The sequence below is a fragment of the Danio rerio genome, chromosome 15 (assembly GCF_052040795.2).
Source record: "Danio rerio strain M-AB ecotype USA chromosome 15, GRCz13ab, whole genome shotgun sequence".
Classification (NCBI taxonomy): Eukaryota; Metazoa; Chordata; class Actinopteri; order Cypriniformes; family Danionidae; genus Danio; species Danio rerio.
The window spans coordinates 42,881,085-42,905,222 of record NC_141035.1 but is presented as its reverse complement, the minus strand read 5'-3'; the positions used below and the strand labels follow the sequence as shown (position 1 = coordinate 42,905,222).

The 24,138-nt window shown below is 36.6% G+C and overlaps 1 protein-coding gene and 1 non-coding gene across 2 annotated transcripts; one reads left to right on the top strand and one right to left on the bottom strand.

The window, feature by feature from the left end:
- Positions 1-6,017: 6,017 nt before the first annotated feature.
- trnai-aau (transfer RNA isoleucine (anticodon AAU)) lies at positions 6,018-6,091 on the bottom strand. Its single transcript has one exon. It is a non-coding gene; the product is annotated as a tRNA-Ile (tRNA).
- A 3,124-nt stretch (positions 6,092-9,215) lies between these two features.
- On the top strand, positions 9,216-23,261 carry gpr55a (G protein-coupled receptor 55a). Its single transcript, NM_001039991.2, has 2 exons — positions 9,216-9,457; positions 21,823-23,261. The coding sequence occupies exons 1-2, from the start codon at positions 9,438-9,440 to the stop codon at positions 22,829-22,831; spliced, it is 1,029 nt and encodes a 342-aa protein (NP_001035080.2). The 5' UTR covers positions 9,216-9,437; the 3' UTR covers positions 22,832-23,261.
- Positions 23,262-24,138: the final 877 nt, after the last annotated feature.

Below are 24,138 nucleotides of genomic sequence, written 5' to 3'. Positions count from 1 at the left end.
CATTTGTGATTTTTTTATATCCCCTGCTTTAATATTTATTTATTTATTTATTTATTTATTCATTCATTCATTCATTCATTCATTCATTCATTCATTCATCCATCCATTCATTCATTCATTCATTTTTTTTTCATATGTTGTAATTTTCTTGAAGATCCCCTACAAATGTAAGTTATTTATTTATTATATTTTATTTATTAAAATATTTATTAATATTCTGAATTAGTGTCATGATCACCAGCGATCTAGGCTTTGCAGATCACTGGAAAACATTTATCACCCGGACTACAATTCTACCACTATATGAACTACAACTCCCATCAGGCACCTCACACACACAACAGTTCTGGATCCCCCCTGAGTACACAAACACAGCTGGTAATTCAACAAGGACTGATCATCTTTAATACATATTTATATCTCAAACACACACATGGCTGAGTCTTGTTTCCTGTAACATTTCTATGTGTTTTCCTTGCCTCGTTCATCCGTGGTTTGTTTTAGCCCTATTTTGGTTGTTGTTTACTCTGCTTGTCTTCTGCACCAACACTTTGCACGTGACCAAGACTATGATTTTGGAGTAATCTATGTGTCTAGAGATGGTGAAATTAAGCTTTCTGAAATGAACCGTTCAACTCAATAGTATCAGAAAAAGTTTTGTTACTTGAAGCTTTCCAAATCAGAGCTCATGGAGGAACCCTGCTGGTTAAAGGATGGGAAAGCACTGTGTTGCTGATTCAGAATTATTAAACTGGACCCTCAACTCCATTGTCACTCCGACTGCCTTGTAACAATTTGCATTAACATTAAGATTTTATTTTAAATGAAAACTTGTCATTTGTGTTAGTTTATCTTGATGTTTATGTTATATTTAATACATTTAGTTTAATAAATTGGCTAATGATTATTATGACTACAAATTTAACAAAGCCTATTAACACTTTGTTGCTTAAATATTTATTTTTGTATTTTTCATTTATACATTCATTCCTTCATTTTCTTTTTGGCTTAGTCCCTTTATTAATCTGGGGTCGCCACAGTGGAATGAACCACCAACTTATCCAGCATATGTTTTATGCAGCGGATGTCCTTTCAGCTGAAACTCATCACTGTGAAACATTTATATATTACTATTATTATTATACTACTTGCCGACATTTTGAATTAGCTTTTATTTTTAGATTTTACATTACATTTAATTCACTATCATTGAATTTAAAAAGGTTTTAGTTTATTTTAATTAAAATTTTATTGATTTTGTTGAATGATATTTATTAGTTTCGAGAATACTTGTCTTAAATCTAACAAATCATAGTGGTTTATTCCTACCAAAACAAAACTATAGTAACACACACCTCAAATATTCATATTTCCGCTGCATTTTATTTAACCACAACTCCTTTTAAATCCATTTAGTTCTAGTTTTAGCTAAAAACAACACGCAGACAACTTTTCTTTTTCATAACACCCTGTTCCCCGCAGTCAGCTGATTATACTCAGGGTTAAAAAGTTCTCTCTCTCTTTCCTGCTTGGCTAACAGGACTCTGTCTAATCCCATTGTGCTCCCGCTGATTAACACACACTGACACGTATACAAAAGCATGGATACACACACACGGATCACAATGTGGGCTGTGCATGTAACCAAAACTTTTACAGACATGCAATCCTAAACTTTCCATTAAAGCACAAATTTCAGGAAGAAGCACAGACATAAATAAAGCAGGCCAGAGTCAGAGAGCCTTAACAAAGAGAAGAGAAACGCCTTTTACTATTAACTAGTCAAGTCTAGGATCAGTATTACACTACATGAAAGAGCGCGCATACCTGTGAGAGTGCTCAGGATTATCAGACTTTTCTGTGTGTGAATAACAGGGATAAAAGTGACCTTTTGTTATGCTATTTTTACATTTGCTAAATGTGTTTTGGCAGCCTCTTACAACAGGGTTACATTCATCTTAGGCCAAAAAAAAACATTTAGTTTTATTTTAATACCCATTGGTTGTCTGAAACCCTGCCTTTTCCAAGAACCTGTTCTGCTGTGATTGGTTGGAATAATTTTTGTTTTGTTTTGGGAGACAGTAACTTCATATTTTTGTTTACTTTGATCTGAATCTTTGCATTTCACATGTAAAAACAGTCACATTACACACTTCTTGAAAGGCAGATTCGAAAATATATATTCTGAAAGGATAGATTAAGGTTTAAGACACTGCAGTGAAACAAATTACTAAAGGTTTTAATCATAATTCACCAGTGGGTTGTTTACATTAAGATTTGCTAACATTTTTTGTATGATAAGTTTACTAAAATTTTGTTTAAATATACAAATGATGCATTAATTAATGACATGTCTGAATTTGCATTCATTCCTAGTACAAAAATTAGAAAACAATTGTTGACATTTTAGTCAGAGGTTTTAACTGATTTGTTTGTCACTTTGTATTACTCTATAATTTAGAAAGTTTTGCAAACAGCATAAAATAAACTAATTAATTAATAAGTGAATGAATGAATCAATTTCTGCATTTTTCTTAATATTTTTGTAGAATAAAATTTTGTATATAATCAGTCAAAGTCACAAGGAAACGTGGGTATTTTACGTTTTGTCAGTTTAGAGTTCAGTCGTACGAAAATGTACGATTTTTAAAAGGAGGCGTGGCACCCAACCCTACCCCTTACCCCAACCGTCATTGGGTGATGAGCAAATCATACTAAATTGTATGAATTAAATCATAGGAATTCATACGAATTTGCCATTAAAGCACAAAGTTATGAATTGCCGTGAGATTGCGTTGGTCAAAGTATGTATGCACACATCTTGCTGTAAAAACTTTCAGAGCACAGATATGAATGAAACTGTAAATACAGTTATACAGTATTAAATACAGTAACATACTACAAAACTTTCCTACAATAAAACACAGTTAATTCTACTCTTAAATACTGTGTAAATCCTTGTAAAAAATGTTGCAAGAGTAAGATGTTTAGTTTCCACTGAGGACTCTGAGAAACTTGTTCATGCTTTTATCAGCAGCAGGGTGGATTACTGTAATGGACTCCCCGCTGGCCTTCCCAAACATTAATCAGACCGTTGCAGCTCATCCAGAACGCTGCTGCCAGGATTCTGACCAGAACTAGAAAATCAGAGCACATCTCGTCACCTTGGAATTATAAGGTTCTATCTGCATTCTGAATGAGACATTTTGAGATATTGAGCTTTAAAGTTTTTGCATTCCATAGCAAACAATATGTGTGTAACATTTGTTCTTATTTTAAAAAAAAGTCTTGAAATGTAAACAACGTATAAAAAACATACCATAATGTCAATAAGTTGATTTTCATTTAACAAGATTATGTCAACAACTCAATTTTGACAAAAATGTCAGATAGAACCTTGTAATTCTTAGGTGATGATCACACCTGCAGGTCTTTACTCAGGCTTCCAGTTACATTTAGAATATTATTAAGTATTTTTGTCTATAAATCACTAAATGTCTATCTTATGACTAAGACCACTATACATTACAGATATGCTTACTGACTGAAAACCTAACAGATCCCTCAGATCTTTAGGACCAAGTAAATTAGAAATTCCAAGGGTTCAGTCAAAGCAGGGTGAATCCGCCTTCAGTATGGAGCTAATAATATGCCAAAACAATCTGAATTTGACTTGTATTTATTATATTTTAAAAATCTGAATTTTTATATGCTATTAAAAACTGTTGAATTTGAATTCATAACTTGAATATTGAGCATCTGATATTTAAAACCTCTGAATTTTTCAAGGCAGATTTTTATATAGAAGTGTTTTTAAACTTAGGGTTAGGGTTAGGGTTAGGGTTAGACTGCAGATATCCAGTTAGTAAAAATACAGTTTTAAGTTTTCTTGATCAAGATATTCAGAACATCAAGCTCAATATCCTAAAACTCAAAACCAGAAATTAAGAAATTAGAAAGTAGGCCGGGGGTGATCGACAGGGAAGAGTAGGCGAAATCTCTACTAAGAACTAAAGAAATCTTTAAATTGAAATGAAAAACTGCATTTTTGCATAAATGTTTTTTTCTGCAGTGTCTTGCCCTAAAATATAAACATGTTTTGTTTTTTATTTAAAAATTTTATTTTAGAAGTAAAATTTGGGTTTATTGGAACATTGCTTACCGTTATACATTTTGACCTGTTTTAGATCAGTCCTGACATAGATAGCTAGCAGAATGTGTGTGCATGTGTGGGTCAGAGTATTCATCGGCAGGGGCTGTATAAACAAAGCCTTCTGTCATTATTGAGTTTTCAGGATGGAATGTGGATTCAGTGAATCCTCAGAATCCAGCGGTTACGTAATGCCAAAAAACAAGAGCACTGCGTCAGTGTGGCAGGAGCACGTTATAAAATTCACCTGTGAAGTAGAACAGGTGTGTCGCAATTCTAGTACATGAAAAACGTCTCAGCCTTGTCTAAATGATCATCAGCAGTGAGAACAAAGTCCTTGCGGCCGGTCGATAACAGTTTTACCTCTATAATGCTTATTCATTAACTGCGTCTGAACAAATATTGTTTATGCTGCTTTTTCAGATCTTTTGCATTAGATTATGAAGATGTTAAAATGTAAGGTTTTAACACTTTTAGTGATTAATAGATACAGATTCAACAGATACAGATACACACTAAACTGAAATTAATCAGTTTGAACTGCCTGACGTGCTGAAATATTCTACAATTTGAAAAAGCAGCTTTACAAAAGGTGTACATTACTGCATTTCAATCAAATTAAGTTAAAGTTACAATCAAATAATATAAGTTATTATTTACACTTACCGGCCACTTCATTAGGTACACATCATTAGTATCGGGTTGGACCCATTTTTGCCTTCAGAACTGCATTAATCCTTCGTGACATAAATTCAACAAGGTAATGGAAATATTCCTCAGAGATTTTGGTCCATAGTGACATGATAGCATCACGTAGTTGCTGCAGATTCGTCGGCTGCACATCCATAATGTGAATCTCCTGTTCCACCACATCCCAAAGGTGCTTTATTGGATTGAGTTCTGGTGACTGTGGAGGCCATTTGAGTACAGTGAACTCATTGTCATGTTCAAGAAACCAGTCTGAGATGATTTGCAGTTTATGACATGGCGTGTTATCCTGCTGGAAGTAGCCATCAGAAGATGGGTGCACTGTGGTTATAAAAGGATGGACGAGGTCAGCAGCAATACTTAGGTCAGGCTGTGGTGTTGACACAATGCTCAATTGGTACTAATGGGCCCAAAGTGTGCCAAGAAAATATCCCCCACTCTATTACACCACCACCAGCCTGAAACATTGATACAAGGCAGGATGCATTTATGTAGCCACAGCCATATCACCATGTAGCCCAAAACCGGTTACTCACTAAAGCTAAGCAGAGCTGAGTCTGGTTAGTACCTGGATGGGAGTCCACATGGGAAAACTAGGCTGTTGTTGTGAGTGGTTTTAGAGAGGCCAGCAGGGGCGCTAAACCTGTGGTCTGTGTGAGTCCTAATGCCCTAGTAAAAGGGAAGGGGACACTACACTGTCAGTGGGCGCCGTCTTTCAGATGAGATGTTAAACCGAGGTCCTGACGCTTTAGGTGTATGGCCATAAATAGTAAATGTGTTATATAAATACACATTACATTACATGTTGTTGATGCCAAATTCTGACCCTACAATCTGAATGTTGCAGCAGAGTTACTGGAACCAGTCTGGCCATTCTCCTCTAAACTCTAGCATCAACAAGGCAGTTGCGCCCACAGAACTGTTGCTCACTGGATCTTTTCTTTTTCAGACCTTTTTCTTTAAACCATAGAGATGGTTGTACGTGAATATCCCAGTAGATCAGCAGTTTCTGAAATACTCAGACCAGCCAACTATACCAAGTTTAAAGTCACTTAAAATCTGATGCTCGGTTTGAACTGCAGCAGATCGTCTTGACCATGTCTACATGGACAAGTGTACCTAATAAAGTGGCCGGTAAATGAATAAACAAACAATTAACTGGCCCGTACGGGGATCGAACCCGCGACCTTGGCGTTATTAGCACCACGCTCTAACCAACTGAGCTAACCGGCCCATATCTACTTCAGTGTTCAGCAGAAGAAAAAAACTCCAAAGGTTAGAAACTACTTCAGGGTGAGTAAATAGTAGTAAATAGTGAGTCAATTTTTATTTTTCGGATCCCTTTAAGCAAAAATACATAATGGAATACGGCATTAGTAACTGTTACCCTGTTAACAAACCCATCCCAAACAAGTTCCCAAATACAGTTTTTCTCTATTGGTTTGGCTCATTTCTTGAAACAGAAACTAGCCTACATTCTCAAAACAACATGGACAAACCTCCAAAGCACTTGGCAATTGTTCACAACAGAACTGAATTTCTCATTCATTTTATAAAATTGCAAATGTCTAAGTACATCTTTGCAAATGATTAAGTACAGGTAGCTGACATTTAGCACAATTTTCAAGTAGATAGATAGATAGATAGATAGATAGATAGATAGATAGATAGATAGATAGATAGATTGATAGATTGATAGATTGATAGATTGATAGATTGATTGATTGACATTGTACATTTAACATCAATAAAGTTAAATGTTATATAGATATTTATAATCTATAGACACCTATAACATTTAAATGCCACTTCAACTGACCCCTCTTCGTTTCCCAAAAGCAAATGTTTATGTTGGAAAAGCAGCAGATGAGCAGTTTAGCAAGCCCGAGAAGGTCCGATTTTGGCTGGGGGTTTTTAAGCTTTGTGGTTTTGCAAGTCGTCAAGAGCGGAACTTGAGGTCTGTCGTCATCTAGTGGTGAGACTGTACACTAGACTGTAGGCTATTACTGTATGCCACACATTCAGTGTTGCTGCCGTGCGAAAAATGTGCATGTTGTTGACAAAAGGAAGTTAAATGGTTATTTGGTTTTGAGCATTTGACCGTTTCAACCCATTTAATCTTCCTGTCTGTTATGGCTTGTATGCACTTAATACTGTTATGTCAGTCCATTGCATAAAACTGTCTGTCTGTCTATGGTCTTATTTTATCTATCTATCTATCTATCTATCTATCTATCTATCTATCTATCTATCTATCTATCTATCTATCTATCTATCTATCTATCTATCTATCTATCATCTATCTATCTATCTATCTATCTATCTATCTATCTATCTATCTATCTATCTATCTATCTATCTATCTATCATCTATCTATCTATCATCTATCTATCTATCTATCTATCTATCTATCTATCTATCTATCTATCTATCATCTGTCTACACTTTTTACAATATTTGAATTTTCTTTCTTATGGAGAAAGTTTTATTTGTTTTATTTTGGCTAGAATTAAAGCAGTTTTTTAATTTTTTAAAAATCATTTTGAGGTCAAAATTATTAGCCCCTCTCAACAGAACAAACCATTGTTATACAATAACTTGCCTAATGACCCTAACCAGCCTAGTTAACCTAATTATCCTAGTTTAGCCTTTAAATGTCACTTTAAGCTGTATAGAAGGGTCATGAAGAATATCTAGTGAAATATTATTTACTGTCATCATGGCAAAGATAAAACAAATCAGTTATTAGAAATGAGTTATTAAAACTATTATGATTAGAAATGTGTTGAAAAAAAATCTTCTCTCCGTTAAACAGAAATTGGGTTAAGAATAAACAGGGGGATCTAATAATTCAGGGGGGCCAAGTATTTGGTGATATCACTAACTCAATTTCAATTACAACAATTTAAATACAATTTCAATCTTCTTACAAGACATTCGAAAAGTCTAAACATTAAATAATAATTCACTGTCTAACAATGCCATGCACGTTCATTATAATATATTGTATTTTTAAATGTCAGCACATATCTAGCTTTTTTTTATTATTTAATATTAGTCATAGTTCAATCAATAAACTTAAACAAGATATTACAACCATAATAACCAAACAGAGATTAGAATATGTAATATACAATAGAAATAATTATATGTACTTGCAATATGTAATGTACAATATATTTCACACACACACAAAACAATAAAACAATGAAAAAATATAATTAAAAAGTCCATGGTATAAATAGCATAAATAAATCACATATAGTGCATTTTGCTTTACTATTTTTCAACCTAAGAAGTAATTCAATTTAGTGTTTTATATCTGTCTGAAATAACAAAAAAAGGGGTTTCCTTGGGCCAATATCTGTTTTTGCTTGTGGCACTTGTCCATAATTCAACAAAGATTAACAGGGGTCACACTTGGTGGTAAACTTTCTCTATTAAAATAGAAATGTACATCTTTCTCAGAAGATGTATTGTTTTCTTATTGTGTTTTTATTTGAACTGATTGTTCTAGCTGTTCTGTACGGTGAACTTGAGTGTCATGAAAAGCGCCTTTAAATAAAATGCATTATTATTATTATTATTTTTAATTATTATTATTATAGAAAAAATACTTTTTTACCTGAATATACAAAGGATGCCTTCCAAATCAATTTAAGACATTTGACTATAAATGCAATTTTGACACATAGCCTGGTTTGTGGGGGTACTTGAAAGTGACGTCATCATTCATGCGCGTTCAAACCACTGACCCATTAATAACGAACTTTTCCCCGTGATGGGTTGCGGCTGGAAGGGCGTCCGCAGCGTAAACATAATCTTGATAAGTTGGCGGTTCATTCCCCGAAATAATAAAGGGACTAAGCCGAAAAACGAATGAATGTTATCGAACTTGTTGTTTTAATGATTAAAAATGTGAGAAATTAAAAGATTATGAATGTGCATGGTGTCTTTTAAATGTCTTCCATTTTGTTTTTGTTTTTTATTTTAATGTCAAATATAATTGTAACTTTTGTTGTTGATGCCTGTTTTGTCCTGTACGTCTTGCAGTTTACAAATGCGCAATAAAAAAGCACGTGTAGACTAATCTGCTAAACACTAGCGAAATTTATGATTCATATTTGTATTCAAAACAATGCGTAATGTTCAATAATGTGTCATAAACTGTTTATTCTTTGCTTGAAAACAATACAGAGTGACAGCTAAACTTAGCATTACATAACAATGTAACTACAGTACACGTTTCGTAATTGTTCACAGGATTAGATGCTGGCGTTGTGAGTGCAAAGTGTAATTATTTGATGTCTCATTTGCCTAAACCACCAAACAGTGCAGAGGCGGACGCGTGAGCGCATAACAGTAGTTTCTCTCTTCACAAAAAACACGCCAGTCTCTGTCTGAACACGGTTCAACAGCATGTAGCGGAAACTTAAACAGAACCGCCTCGGCACGCTATGTCTCAATACTTTTTTCTTTTACAAATCAACGTGAGGATCTGCCTTGAAGAAACTCTGCCTTGAAGTCTGGATAACAGAAGACACAGATGAAAAAGACAACACTTTACTGACTGTGGGAATGAACTCCTCCAACTCATCGTAAGTTAACGCTCATCTCTAGCTTGTTCGTTTTAACAGTTTACCATGGTAACCACAGTTCCGTTTAGTTTTTGGTTGATAAGATATGGCCTGCCAAAATAGTCTTATTGTTTATTTAGGTTACTTCCAACGAATTCTGTCAGAATTTAGATTATCTAGATAATATTAAGCTATTTGCATCTAACGTGTCACAAAAAATGTGTGAACCTTTGGTCTTTATTTTAAGTTTAAAGTTTACTTTATGCATTTGCGATACAGTTTCAAATGGTTAGCGTATAAAATAAGCTAGTGTGACTAAAAGTGAGAATCAAAACAAAGAAAAAATGACTAAAATAACCCAGGGAGAGACCACATTTCCATTTGCCGCCTTTGCATCTGAGAATTTCCAATGATTGCTGTTTGATTTGAATTCATCAAAAAAGGAGATAACCTACTTTTGGGTTTTTGAGCTTACTATATTTGATAAAACCGTTTTCGACGGAAGAAATAGCCCTTTAGAAATGTATCATTAGAAATGAGTCTGCAGATGAATTTGACCGGTCTGTAACATACATTTAGGCTACATCAAATAATAATCAAATAAATAAATGAATGAATGAATTAATAGGAAATAAAATAATTAATAGAAATGTAGGAATTTCTTTCTTCAAGTGAACCAGGGCTGGACTGGGGCAAAAAATCAGCCAAGGCATTTTGGGCCAGAGCGGCCCACTACATTCAATCAAAATGCTATCTATCTACTTACGTCCAATATTTTTATCAACTCATATTTTATAAAACACAAAAGCCATATATATGAAATAAATAAATAAATACAAACTTTAATCTCAATTTAATTCATGTATACTGTCCATAAAGATATTTGTTGAGTTCTAAAAAATACACTATTCATTCATTCATTCATTCATTCATTTTTTTGTCGGCTTAGTCCCTTTATTAATCTGGGGTCGCCACAGCGGAATGAACCGCCAATTTATCCAGCAAGTTTATACGCAGCGGATGCTTAAACTAGATTAAGCTGATTGGCTGGTCGACCAGCCTGGTTTTAGAGGGGATTTGGCCATTTCCAGGCGGGTTTCCAGACATTCCCAGTCTGGTCTTACTTGGTCAGGCTGGAAAATGACCACCTAAAAACAGCTTGACCAGCCTGACATAGCTGGTTTTCAGTGGCGGAAAGAGTACTGAAAAATCATTCTCAAGTAAAAGTATCATTACTTACCTAAAAATGTAGTGCAAGTAGAGTAAAAGTATTAGTTGTAAATTTTACTCAAAGTATGAGTAAAAAGTAGTCCTTTCAAAAGCACTCAAGAACAGTGAGTAGTGAGTATTACGTTGTAAAAAGCTGATGCATTTACATGTTTTTTGTGGATGTGTGTAATATTTGGTATGATTTAGATGGGTGACGCAGTAGTGCAGGTAGTGCTGTCGCCTCACAGTTGGCGTTTCTGTGTGGAGTTTGCATGTTCTCCCTGTGTTCACGTGGGTTTCCTCCAGGTGCTCCGGTTTCCCCCACAATCCAAAAACATGCGGTACAGGTGAATTAGGTAGGCTAAATTGTCCGTAGTGGATGAGTGTGAATGAGTGTGTGTGGATGTTTCCCAGAGATGGGATGCGGCTGGAAGGGCATCCGCTGCGTAAAAACGTGCTGGATAAGTTGGTGGTTCATTCCATTGTGGCGACCCCAGATATGTCAACCAAAATTTAATGTCTAAGACGTCATAGTGGTAACATCCACACAACGTTGGATTCTGACGTCAACCCGATTTTCATTTCCAAACAAAATGCAACATCCCCAAGACTTTGGGGTACAACGTCAATCTGACGTCATGTTGACCTCTTATGCCTGCTGGGTGTTTAAGGCCATTTCGGTCATCATACAGTAAACATCCATCATCTTCTCATCAGTGACACACATCTAAAAAGTCTTTGGGTCATTGCGTGTAAAGATTATAATCTTCTTTTGGACACTTTTAATGCCTCTAAACAGTTTGCTGCAGTTATAAATTGTCTTGAGGTCTATTATGATGTAATTTACCTTTGTGGGGTTTGATTGGACAGGAATCACAGCACTGATTTTTCTAATCCACATAGAAACTGCAGTTTGAAGGAAAGTAGTGGAGTAAAAAAACAAAACTGCACAAAAAAATGTAGTCAAGGGAAAGTAAAAGTGCACATCTTTAAAACTAAATTACAATTCCTGAGAAAAACTACTCAATTACAGTAGTTTGAGTATTTGTAATTTGTTACTTTACACCAATGCTGGTTTTGGCTGGGCTTCCAGCCTGGCTAGGGTGGTCAAGATGGTTTTAGCTGGTCACTTAACAGCCTGACCAGCTAAGACCTGGCTAGAAATGGCTGTAAACCAGCCTGGAATGGCCAAAAGCCCTCTAAAGCCAGCCTAGGCTGGTTTAAGCTGGATTTTTGACATCCATAGTAGTATAAAAAACACTTTGGAAGTTAATGGCTGTTTTCTTTCCAACGTTCTTCATCATATCTTCATTATATCTTCCTTTGTTTTCAACAGAAGAAACTCAAACAGGTTTGGGACAAGTGGAGGATGAGCAAATGATAACATTTTTGGCTGAACTACCACTTTAAGAATAAAAAGATAATTTCACAACTATTTTGGTTTCTTATTAAACTTACAGTTTTTTTTAAATAATTATTTATTAATACGTTCAGACTCCTTTTATCCAAATGGAAGGATAAGTTCAACCAATTAATCACCTTTATGTATTTCTTTATTCTTTAAACAATGACACCCGGATGTGGTTAGTCTCGGTAGCTGGCTATTTGCATGTATCTTCTTACTATGTTTGTTTTTAGATGAGACAGAGGATAAGAGTCTCGTCCCTACAACTCTGTGTTCGCAGCTTAATTCATAATTCACATCGCTTGTTAAACTTTTTTTTTAACTACAGGATTGCAGATATAAAAATCCAGACACATAATCAAAAATTCATAGATTATAATTTGATTATTCGGGAGCAACAAGGGAAGCTCAAAACTTTGAAAATGTAACCACCATGTGTTTTATCGAAAACAATCTGGCACAGGCAACACACATACACACCCACACACACACAGATAACAGAATTCAATTCGATACCCTTTTTAAAAAGCGTAGGCACCTCACCACACAAGAAAGGAAATACCTGCCAGGATGTGCTGCAGGACGCTTGACAAACCTCAAACTCTTTACTATAAATCTACGTAAACATAGTGTGAAAAGAGCTTTTTGAGAGGTTGGTCAATATACTGGCGCTATTTACCTCTAACAAGAGTAAATTAGTACTATGATGGTGTGTTTTAGGGCAGGATAGAGCACCATAACCATAGTCTACTAATTAAAAATAACATCATACATAAGAGCGAGACATTAGCAAAACATATGATTCATATTTGTATTTAAAACAATGGCCTAGTGGGTAGCACTTTTACCTCACAGCAAAAAGTTTGCTGGTTCAAATCCCGGCTGGGCCAGTTGGCATTTCTATGTGGAGTTTGCATGTTCTCCCTGTGTGGGCGTGGGTTTCCCCTACAGTTCAAAACATTGGGTGTTAGTGAACTGAATAAACACAATTGTCTGTAGTGTACGAGAATGAGTGTGTATGGTTGTTTCCCAAATACTGGTTAAGGACATCTGCTATGTAAAGCATATGCTGGAATAGTTGCCGGTTCACTCCGCTGTGGCAACCTCTGATAAATCAGAGACTTAGCTGAAGAAAAATGAATGTTTTGTGTCATAAGCTTATCTAAAATAGTATGGAAACTACTTTAACACACCCAATGTGTATGTTTAGAAAACTACTGTTCCCTTTTCTGTTAGGGGTTCCTCAAAGAGCTATTTTAGCTCCCTTCTTAATTTCCATTTTTATTAAGAGTTTAGGCCTTGAAGTTGAGAGCTGTATGCAGATGGCACAATCATCTGTACTGCAGCACCATCTATAAATGAAGCCCTACTAAATTTACAGAATGTGTTTCATTCATTCACAAATACACTATGGCCGATTTAGTTTATTCAGTTCACCTGTACTGCATGTCTTTGAACTGTGGGGGAAACCAGAGCACTCGGAGGAAACCCACGCCAACACGGGGAGAACATACAAACTCCACACAGAAATGCCAACCGATGCAGCTGGGGCTCGAACCAGCAACCTTCTCTGTGTGAGGCGATCATGCTACATACTGAGCCATCCATTGTGTCACCCTCAGAATGTGTTTCATTTGATAATGCATTCATTGTTATGTTTGAAACTGGTATTGAATGTAAAAAAGGACATATATTATGTGACTTTTAGTCATACTCATTCCAAAACAACAGATTTGGTTATTTCAACATTACACTGTAAAACAAATGTTGGGGTCCCACACAATTTCTTTATGATGTCCCAACATAACATAATTAAGTTGCCCCCCCACCCCCCACCCCCGACCCCCATTAAACTTAAGAATTGTGTTTTCAATTCATTTTAAAAGTAGTTTAAACAAGCAGCAAAAACTATTTTTTAGTGCAGACTTCTTTCGAAAATGTATCATAATTATTTAGGAGTAAATAAATAGTACAATTTCAATAAATTCATACATTCATTTTCTTTTCGGCTTAGTCCCTTTATTAATCTGGGGTCGCCACACCGGAATGACACATCAACTTATCCAGCATATGTTTTTCACGCAGTGGATGCCCTTCCAGCTGCAACCCATCTCTACAGCACTACCTACTGTGCCACCGCGTCAACAATTTCAATAAATAAACATTGATAATCTGCTGAAGAAGCTTAAATTAAAACATATATTGTTTAAAGGGATAGTTCACCCGAAAATGAAAATTAACTCACCCTCAGATGATTACAAACCTTTATGAGTTTCTTTGTTCTGTTTTATTCTCATCCAAAAATGAAAATTTACTCACCTTCATTTCCTCAAGCGATTCCAAAACTTTGTTCATTCATTCAAATTCGGCTTAGTGTGTACTCACACTATGTACAGTTGCCTTGAACCGGGCCAAAGCACGCTTGTCCCCCCTCTCCTCTCCCCCGATGGCCTACACTCACATTACATTCAGGCCTAGGCATGCTTACATCATCGATGATGCGCTGTTCAGTAAGTGCTCTCCACAGAGAAGATTTCTCAAGTTATATCGCTTTAGTTGTTTGGGATGCAGTGACTCACAGTCAAATATTTAGCCGAACAGATCAGCAACTTTTGACAGTCATAAACAACAATAAAGTCCTGGTGCTGCAGGAATTAGGAGGTTTGCTGAAGGTGCAGCTGTCATGCAGTGAGGGGTTTGCGTCTTTAATAATCTATGACAGTTTTACATTAAACAGTAAGAATGATTAATAAATACATATGAAACAATGCCGTAAAAGTTACGTCTCGTCTTCAGTTTTGGGCTCAGGCTCGCTTTGCACTTACATTATAAGCATACCATGCCAAAGCCCTGCAAGTGAACTGCACTCCAGACCAACCAGGCCAGGGCCGGCCAAGTGAACCGTGCCTGAGCCTGATTCAGAGCACTCACAATTCTTAAACAATCCAGGAAACGAGTCTGGGCAAAAGAGAAAATTAGGTAAATTGCCTTGATGTATCTCAAATCATTTAATCTCCGATACAAATAGTTGCTTCAGGATAAAACCTCATGTGTGCTACATTACGTAAGCCGCGCTGATATTTTTACATTTCTTGTTTCCTGTGTTGATTTCTATAACAAGTCTAAATATATGACATGCCTACAGTTATTGCAGCATGAAATATGAAACACCATTGCCTGATCATTTCTGTTCATAACAGCTGTTACAATAATATCTGATGTGGACTTATAATGGATGCCATGTGAGTCCATAATTAATTCATAATGTCTGCTGCTGCATGTTTAGGCAGAAGATGTTGGCTTTAGATCAGGTTTTGCCATGTTTGTATAAGGGGAATATGATGACAATGATGACTTTAATTTTAAACAGCAAATAGATTGCAACACCTTTGTAAGTTATATTTATAGTACAAATGTTTGCACCTATGGTTTGCAACAAGAGTGAACAGCAGGAAGCAGCATATTGTCCACAGTGTGAACAGGTGTAATGTGATACTTCGCAGTCTTGCAAATGAGTGTCTCATTTGTGGGGGTTTAGTTTAGTACAATGTCTTCAACAGGGGCGGGTTTAACCAATAAGCGAGATAAGCGGGTGCTTAGGGAAATTTAGGGGGCCCCAATAAATAACTAGAAATATAAATTATATGTTTAAATTGTATATAAAACATTGTATTTTCTCATATTTAGTCAAGTCAAGGGTGTAATAATAGGGATGGGCAATACCACATTTTTTGAATGTGATACGATACCGTTAAAACTTTTACGATACCAATACGATACCACTTATTATTTTAAATGTTAATGTGATCTTTCAAAATAATTTTAATTAAAAAAAGATAATTAATTATATGTAAAAAAAAATAAATTAATAATAATTCCCAAATGATGTTTAACAGAGCAAGGAAATTCTCACAGTATGTCTGATAATATTTTTGCTTCTGGAGAAAGTCTTTTTTGTTTTGTTTCGGCTAGAATAAAAGCAGTTTTAAGTTTTTAAAAAATCCTTTTTAAGGTCAAAATCACTCTGCCACCGTGCCATTCTGATCTTGTATCACCGTGCCAAGATCTTGTATACAAAGCGTCACTGATCATCCTGTACACAGCGCTAAAAAATTTAGTTATGCAGAAATTAAAATATCGATACTCGATAAATAATAATATCGATAAAAAAAATATTGATACCGAATTAAAAGCTTTAGAGTATTAATATACTGTATCAGTGCTCCAGCATTGATGTGCACGTCCCTAATCTAATAAATAAAAGTGTATCAAAATTATTATGTCTGCGCAAATTTGTTCCCTTATCCCCAATAACGGAGCAGTTCAGCAGTCAAATCAGATCAAGATTTAGTTTTAAAAATTCTTTTACCTTTTTTCAGATGAATCATGCAGCCCTATACTGAATGTTGACCCACATCAAACCTGTATTTCTGACTTTGTTCCTGGAAAATAACAGTAGAAGTCAGGCACATTGTTTGCACTGTCTGCACAAAAGCAGAAAGGTGGAGCATAGTTTGTATTTAATTTATTTAATAAAGCCTGTTTCATGTTATGACATTTTATAAGCAGTGAAATTGTCAAAATCATCAATCCTGCAGTAAGTTAAGGTTTTTGGTGAAACGTTTGTGACAGTCACCTATAGACCACTTCAATATGGTAATGCCATTTGCCCATGATCATTTCCTGCTTGTCGTCAAGCTATTTTAATAACTGAAACAAGAGGCAATTCAATCATATCTAAACATTAAAATAGCGATCATAACATTTTTTATTAATATGTGGACTTTTTATGATTCTTAGAAGCTATGGAAATGTACAATGTAAAGCAGGATATACATTAGGAACAATGTAATTGTTTACATCCCTTAAAATAGTCTATACGCTTTTAAAATTAAAGATGCCAGAAAGAATCAAAAAAAGGTATTTATTTATATTTATTTTTAACAATGTTGCCGTTGAATAAATGCTTTTTTACTTCAAAAAAGAACCATTTAATGACAAGTTTTTCACAGGACCATTTTACATAGTGAAAAACATTTTTAAAATCTGACGAATCTGGATGGGAGACCACATGGGAAAGCAGGGAAAGGTTGCTGCTGGAAGTGGTGTTAGTAAGGCTCAATATGGTCATCCAGGTGGATGCTGTACACTGGCAGTGTCAGGGTTCTGCCACTCTGGACTTGTAAATTCTTGTTTTGGTGGCAGAGTCCCAGAGACAGGCAGTGGATAAGGAGATTCCCCCATTGTGTAAAGTGCTTTGAGTGTCAAGAAAAGCGCTATATAAATGTATATTAGTTATTATTACATCACATTTAAAAGAATATTACTGCTGACGAGGGTGCTTCACAGTTATATAATAAAAAGCTGACAGTCATAGAAACAAATAGATTAAATCAATAAACCATCATTTAACTCAGAAATATTAAAATATCCAAAAAAGAAAAAGTATAAATGCCTGTTTCTGCCACTGAATGAAAAATAATGACAATTTCATTCTCAGAATTGCAGAAGGCAAACTCTCAATTCCGACCTTTTTTTCTCAAAATTGTGCAAGAAACACTTGCAGCTCTGAGAAACAGTCACAATTGCATCATGTAAACTCAGGGTGCCACCGCGGCTCAGTGGTTAGCACTGTTGCCTCACAGCAAGAAGGTTGCTTGTTCCCAGCTGGTCCAGGCGGCATTTCTGTGTGAAGTTTGCATGTTCTTCCAGTGTTCCCGCACAGATACAGTATGCCACAGCCATATCACCCTGCAGCCCAAGACCGGTTACTCACTGAAGCTAAGCAGGACAGAGCCTGGTCAGTACCTGGATGGAAGACCACTAGGGAACACTAGGTTGCTGTTGGAAGTGGTGTTAGCGAGGCCAGCAGGGGGCGCTCAACCTGTGGTCTATGTGAGTCCTAATGCCCCAGTAAAAGTGAAGGGGACACTACACTGTCAGTGGGCGCCGTCTTTCAGATAAGATGTTAAACCGAGGTCCTGACTCTCTGTGGTCATTAAAAATCCCATAGCACTTCTTGTGAAAGAGCAGGGGTGTAACCCCGGTGTCCTGGCCAAAGTCCCTCTATCGGCCCTTACGATCATGGTCTCTCAATCATCCCCCTCCACCGAATTGGCTCTATCACTGTCTCTCCACTCCACCAATAGCTGGTGTTTGGTGAGTGCACTGGCGCCGTTGTCCTGTGGCTGCCGTCGCATCATCCAAGTGGATGCTACACACTGGTGGTGGTGTGGAGAGACCTCCCCCCTCATGCTTGTGAAGCGCTTTGGGTGTGTGGCCATACACAATAAATGCGCTATATAAATACACATTACATTACATTACAGTCCAAAGACGTGCTAATTGGATGAACTAAATTGGCCATAGAGTATGAGTCTATGTGTGAATGTGAGAGTGTGTGGGTGTTTCCCACTACTGGGTTGCGGCTGGATGGGCATCGGGTGCATAAAACATGGAATTAACTGGATAGGTTGGCAGTTAATTCCGCTGTGGTGACGTCTGATAATTAAGGGGCTAAGCTGAAGGTAAATTAATGAATGAGACTCAGCTAAGAGAAATAATGAAATAATGTAAGAAGTTTTAGATATAAAGTCACAATTATGAGTTATAAAGTCAAAATTCTAAAATATACAGTGGCTATTATCAGTTCTAAAGTCAAAATTGCAGTTGTAAACTTATTTCTCAGATAAAAAAGTCATAGTTAGGTTTTAACGCCAGAAATCTGATATCTTATATACCATGATTTTGAGAAAGTAGCAATTCAAAAGTCTAAAGCACATGATACAGTTCTGAGAAAAAGTCACAATTGCCTGATATAAACTTGCTATTTTGATGAAAAGAAAGTCAAAACTCTGAGGTAAAAAGTCACAAAAACCTTTTATAATATTTTGTTTTACTTATTCAGTGGTGAAAATGCTCTTCCACAGAGCAATGAACAGGATAACCTAACAAGTTTAAGTAGGAAATTCCATGGCTAATAGTCTGTCAGATGATTCTCCTATAGTTTTTTTAATGGACAAATAATGGACAAGTCTGAGATGTAAACCGGAGTAAGATCATGCCTTGTAATCGATCAAACCCTGTAAATCGATAATAAGTGTAACTAGAAGCCAATGTAAATATGCTTCAATAAGGGTGTTGTGCTCACTCTTTTTCTTCCTCATTACAAGAACAAGCTGAAGCATTTTGAACAAGACTGTAGACTGGTACTTCAAACCAGTAGACTACTCCCAATTACCATTGCACTATTTAAGATAGCACATATTCAATGCACTACACTATACAAACCCATTTGTAAATGTATGATATGAATATATCTATTTTTAAATTTCTGTTCATAGCAAGTTTTGGGGCGTTTGTCATCTTCAAACTGCAGTGCTCTTCAAGACTCTTCATTGCCTTCCTGTTGAGTACATTTTAAGATTCTGGTCATTACATATAGAGCTCTGCATGGTCAGTTCCCCCTTTATCATCAAGATCTTTTACATGGTCACTTCTGTGGCCAGTCTCTGAGAACACATCTTAAGACTAAAGATGACCATGCTTTCTGTGTTGTAGCCCCAAGGCTCTGAAACGCTCTCCCTCTAGCACCGAGATCTCTGGGATCAGTTGAACTTTAAAAAAAAACAAACATTGAAAGACATTATTTTTGGGCAAGCTTTTATTAACAATATGATGAGCTGGTTTCATACAGGTGTTTCTGTTCTTGAATTATTAACTTGATTCAATATGTTTTCTTTTATAGATTTTTTCTTTCACCTGTTTTCCAGTTTTCTTTTATTCATCATACACCCGGTGGAATAAGGTGCAAGATGTGTTTGTTGCTATTTTCCGACCAGCGCAACCCTAATTTTCATGTTTTGCACCAGGTTGTTTAAATAGCAAATCCATTTGCACCACTTTGTGGTCTCATTGGCATGCTGGTCTAAAATAGAGGTGTGTCAAGCGCATTGTTGGCGCTTTGCTATTTTGAAGAACTGAAACAGACCGCACTATTGACCATCTAAAAGCTGTTATGCCTATGTGGGTTCAAATGCTTACACAATGCTTAATACAAACAGGATGCACGGCAATACACAAATATCTTTACATATGAAAAAAATTGAAGGATTTAAATGTTACAAAAGTTATTATTTTCTATATAATATAAAAAAACATTGCCTCCATGCCTCATCCTAGGGGCTTTTTTGAGTTTATTCATGACAATTTAGATTTGTTTAATGTTATTATTAGTAGTATTATTTAATATGTGCATATTTATATTTGTTTTAATAAAAACTAGTTTAGATTTGTCCACCTGTCGAGTTTTGGACCATATGGGGCAGAATAGTGTGTTTGGATATAACGTTTTTGACCACACTTCATTATTATTGTTCATTTATTAGTTTCCTGGAAACTGAATTTAAGAATATTTTTGAAACAAATATTTGCACATAACAAACAAAATTAAATATGTAGGCTGATGGATGTCTTTAGTGAAGTGCGTACAACACCGTTTCCTTTTCCATGAAAGTAAAGGAGTAAAATAAAGGCATAAAGAGGCCGAATGGAGGAGGCTCATTCTTTATCCTTGTGCTGCAGATGGTTTGTTTAAGTGTTTAGTTTGTCCACTTACAAAGTCCACTATGTAAATAGCAAATGCGCCATGGTGCGACGCAACTGACTCTTAAAGGGAATGAGAGATGAGACTCTGGTCTCATTGGTTTAATGCATGTTATGCTCAAAAGACACCCATAACTCGTTAAGAGAATAAGCACACCCCTGTTAGACCTTGCACCGGGGCACAGAGGGTTTTATTCATTTCTTATAATCACAAAAGAGGATTCTTAATGCTTTTGCACCATGCACTTTAAGATTTTGCACCTACAGTAGATTGTTAAAATAGAGCCCAATGTCTGTGAAAGGTGCTATAGGTGCTATATAAATAAACCTTTACTTATGTTGTTCATATCTATTTGCATATACCTGATTATTAATAGCAACCTGCACACAGTATGTTCATCTATTTGTAAATCTCTTATTGTTATAGTACAAGTGTTCACACTTGGCTGATAATTGATTTTAAAGCTTGTTTGGCATGAGCTCCCTCCCGTTTGCAAGGCGTGGGGGGAGTTTTAGCTCAGGTAGATCTCGAGAACTCCCCTGCTGTAGTAGTTAATGAACAGATAGTGATTGCTCTTAAGAGATAACTACTTACTAGGAGCATGTCTATGATGCCAATTTGTATTAGTAAATTAACTTAAGTTGCTTGTTTTTGGATGGTGGGAGGAAACCGGGGAACCTGGGGGAAACCCACGTGAGCTTGGGGAGAACGTGTAAACTCTGCACAGAAACGTCTTAGGAATGACTAGAACCAGTGATTTTCTTGCTGTGAGGCAACAGTACTAACCACTGGGCCACTGTGCCACCCATCTAGAAAGGAGGAGGAGTAGGTGTGGAAGGGGGGATTCTTCAAAATGAAGATGGCTGTCATATGGAACTTAGGGTATTTATAGTGGCTTTGGAATCGTCTGATTGGTGTATCATAAATTAAATAATGCGAGGCCGGCTGCAAGCAATCATAAGGACACGATTCTCTCTAAATTAGTTTATAAATAAACTTTACCTAATACGACTTGTATATTAAGTTCATAGTACATCCATCTGTAAATATTACCCATTGTTCTCTATAATTGCACATATAACTTATACCTACAGTGAAATAAAGTTAATAAGTTGAATTTATTCTAATCTACTTCAACCGTCTTTCTGTTTCTCTCTCTCTTTCCAGGACAGACTGTGAATGGGTTTGCTGGTTCCAGAGGTGTGTGTACGTGCCCATCCTGGTCTTTGGCATCCCTTTGATCCTGGGCTCTCTGTGGCAGCTGCTGTTTCGCGTTCGACGCTGGAGCGAGTCCACCGTTTACCTCATCAACCTGATCATCAACGACAGCCTGCTGATGCTGTCCTTGCCCTTCAAAATACACGCATACAAGAAGGTATGGACACTCGGCCGAACCTTCTGCTCCCTGCTGGAGAGCCTGCTCTACGTCAACATCTACGGCAGCATATTATTGAGCGTGTGCATTGCTGTCGATCGCTATATCGCTCTACAGTTTCCATTCATTGCCTTGCGATTGCGCTCTCCACGCAAGTCGGTGATCATATGCCTAATTCTGTGGATATTAGTATTTGCATGCAGCACTCCCATCTACAAACTTCACGATGAACCTGTCAATAAAACCGACAAAGTTTACTGTTTCCAGCAGTTCTCCAATAAAACCTGGTCAAAGAGTTGGATCGTGGTTTCAATGGAGACGGTGTTTTGCAGCAGCACGATAGTGATGGTGTTCTGCTCGGTGCGAGTTGTGCAGATTTTACACAGTATGAGAGCACGAAACCCTGGAGATCCCAAACTGCGCAGTAACAAGAGCTTGAAAATCGTGCTCAGCAACCTGGGGGTCTTTCTGGCATGCTTCATTCCTTATCACATAGCGGCTCTCATATACTTCCATGCCAAGACGAACAACTGGAACGAAGACATCATCAGTCACCTGCGTTACTTTGTTCATGTCAGCATATGCTTTAGCAATGTGAACATCTTGGCAGATGGAGCGTGCTACTATTTCATCCTTAAAGAGAACCTGGAGTCTGCGCAGAAAGAGAGGAGAATGGCGATACACGTCAGAGAGACACGCATACGGGGTGGATCAAGGAGTCTTACATTTGGAGAAAACCATAACGGCTCTTCTGTAAGCAGTGAAAAGATGGAGATATGTGTGGATACTGGTTTTACTTAAGAATCTACACAAACACTCAGGGAAAAGATGGAGATATGTGTAGATACTGGTTTTACTTAAGGGTCTACACAAACACTCAGGGAAAAAATGGAGATATGTGTAGATACTGGTTTTACTTAATGATCTACACAAACACTCAGGGAAAAGATGGAGATATGTGTAGATACTGGTTTTACTTAAGGATCTACACAAACACTCAGGGAAAAGATGGAGATAGGTGTGGATACTGGTTTTAAATTAGCTTCTACATAAACACTTGGGGAAAGGATGGAAGATACAGCAGGGGGAATAAGTATTGAACACGTCATGTTTTTTCCTGGGAATAATATTACTAAAGGAGCTGTAGACATGGAATTGAACCAGATTTTGGTAAAAAAAAAAAAAAAAAAATACAAACATAAAAATAAAACAAAACAAAGAATGTGAAAAATGAGTTATGTGTTATAACAATAACTACTGAAGTGTATTTATTACTTTATATAAAGATTTCAACAGAGTGCAAAAATCTTGATGGTTCTGTGGGTCTCGTCTGTTAAATGTGATCTTTATTTTCTATTGGATTCAGGTCAGGTGATTGGCTCGGCCATTCTACGGCTTGATTTTCTTTCTCTGAAAGCATTTAAGAGTTTTTTTGGCTGTGTTTTGGATCATTGTCTTGCTGAAATGTCCACCCTGGTTTTATCTTCATTATGCTGCTAATGTAGATGTAGGACTGAAGCAGCTGATATTCATTTACACTGACGAAGGGCAGAGGGTTGCTGAAGAACTACTGAGAGATTTCAGCTGCTGTCTGGGCTTTCACTGAGATTCTGGACCTTCCTTTTTTTGTGTGTTCAATACTTTTTCCCTGCGTTTTTTCATTTTATTACACATAATTTAATTCGTAACCTAATTAGTTTTGTTTTCATTGCATATATGGATTTCTTTGGTTGTTACCAACATCCCAGGAAAATTTCAAGTCACCGGCACTTTTAGAAATATATTTTCTGAGAAAAATAGAGACGCATTTAATATTTATTTTCCTCGCTGTATGTGTGGATACCGGGCTGCGTCCGAAACCGCCTACTACTTAGTAGGTACTGCTTTTGAATTTAAACGTACTACTCGGCCATTAGAAAAGTACATTCTATACAGTATGAATGTGAAAAGTATGAATGGAATTCGGACGTACTACATCCGCCATTTTGTCATGGTCACGTGACCTACCTGCGTCAGTTGCGTCGCTTTACTTCCATTCATGAATTCGCTCGCGGGGCATCATGGGATAGCGCAGCATGCATGGGATGCGCACTTCAGAATCTCGCCGG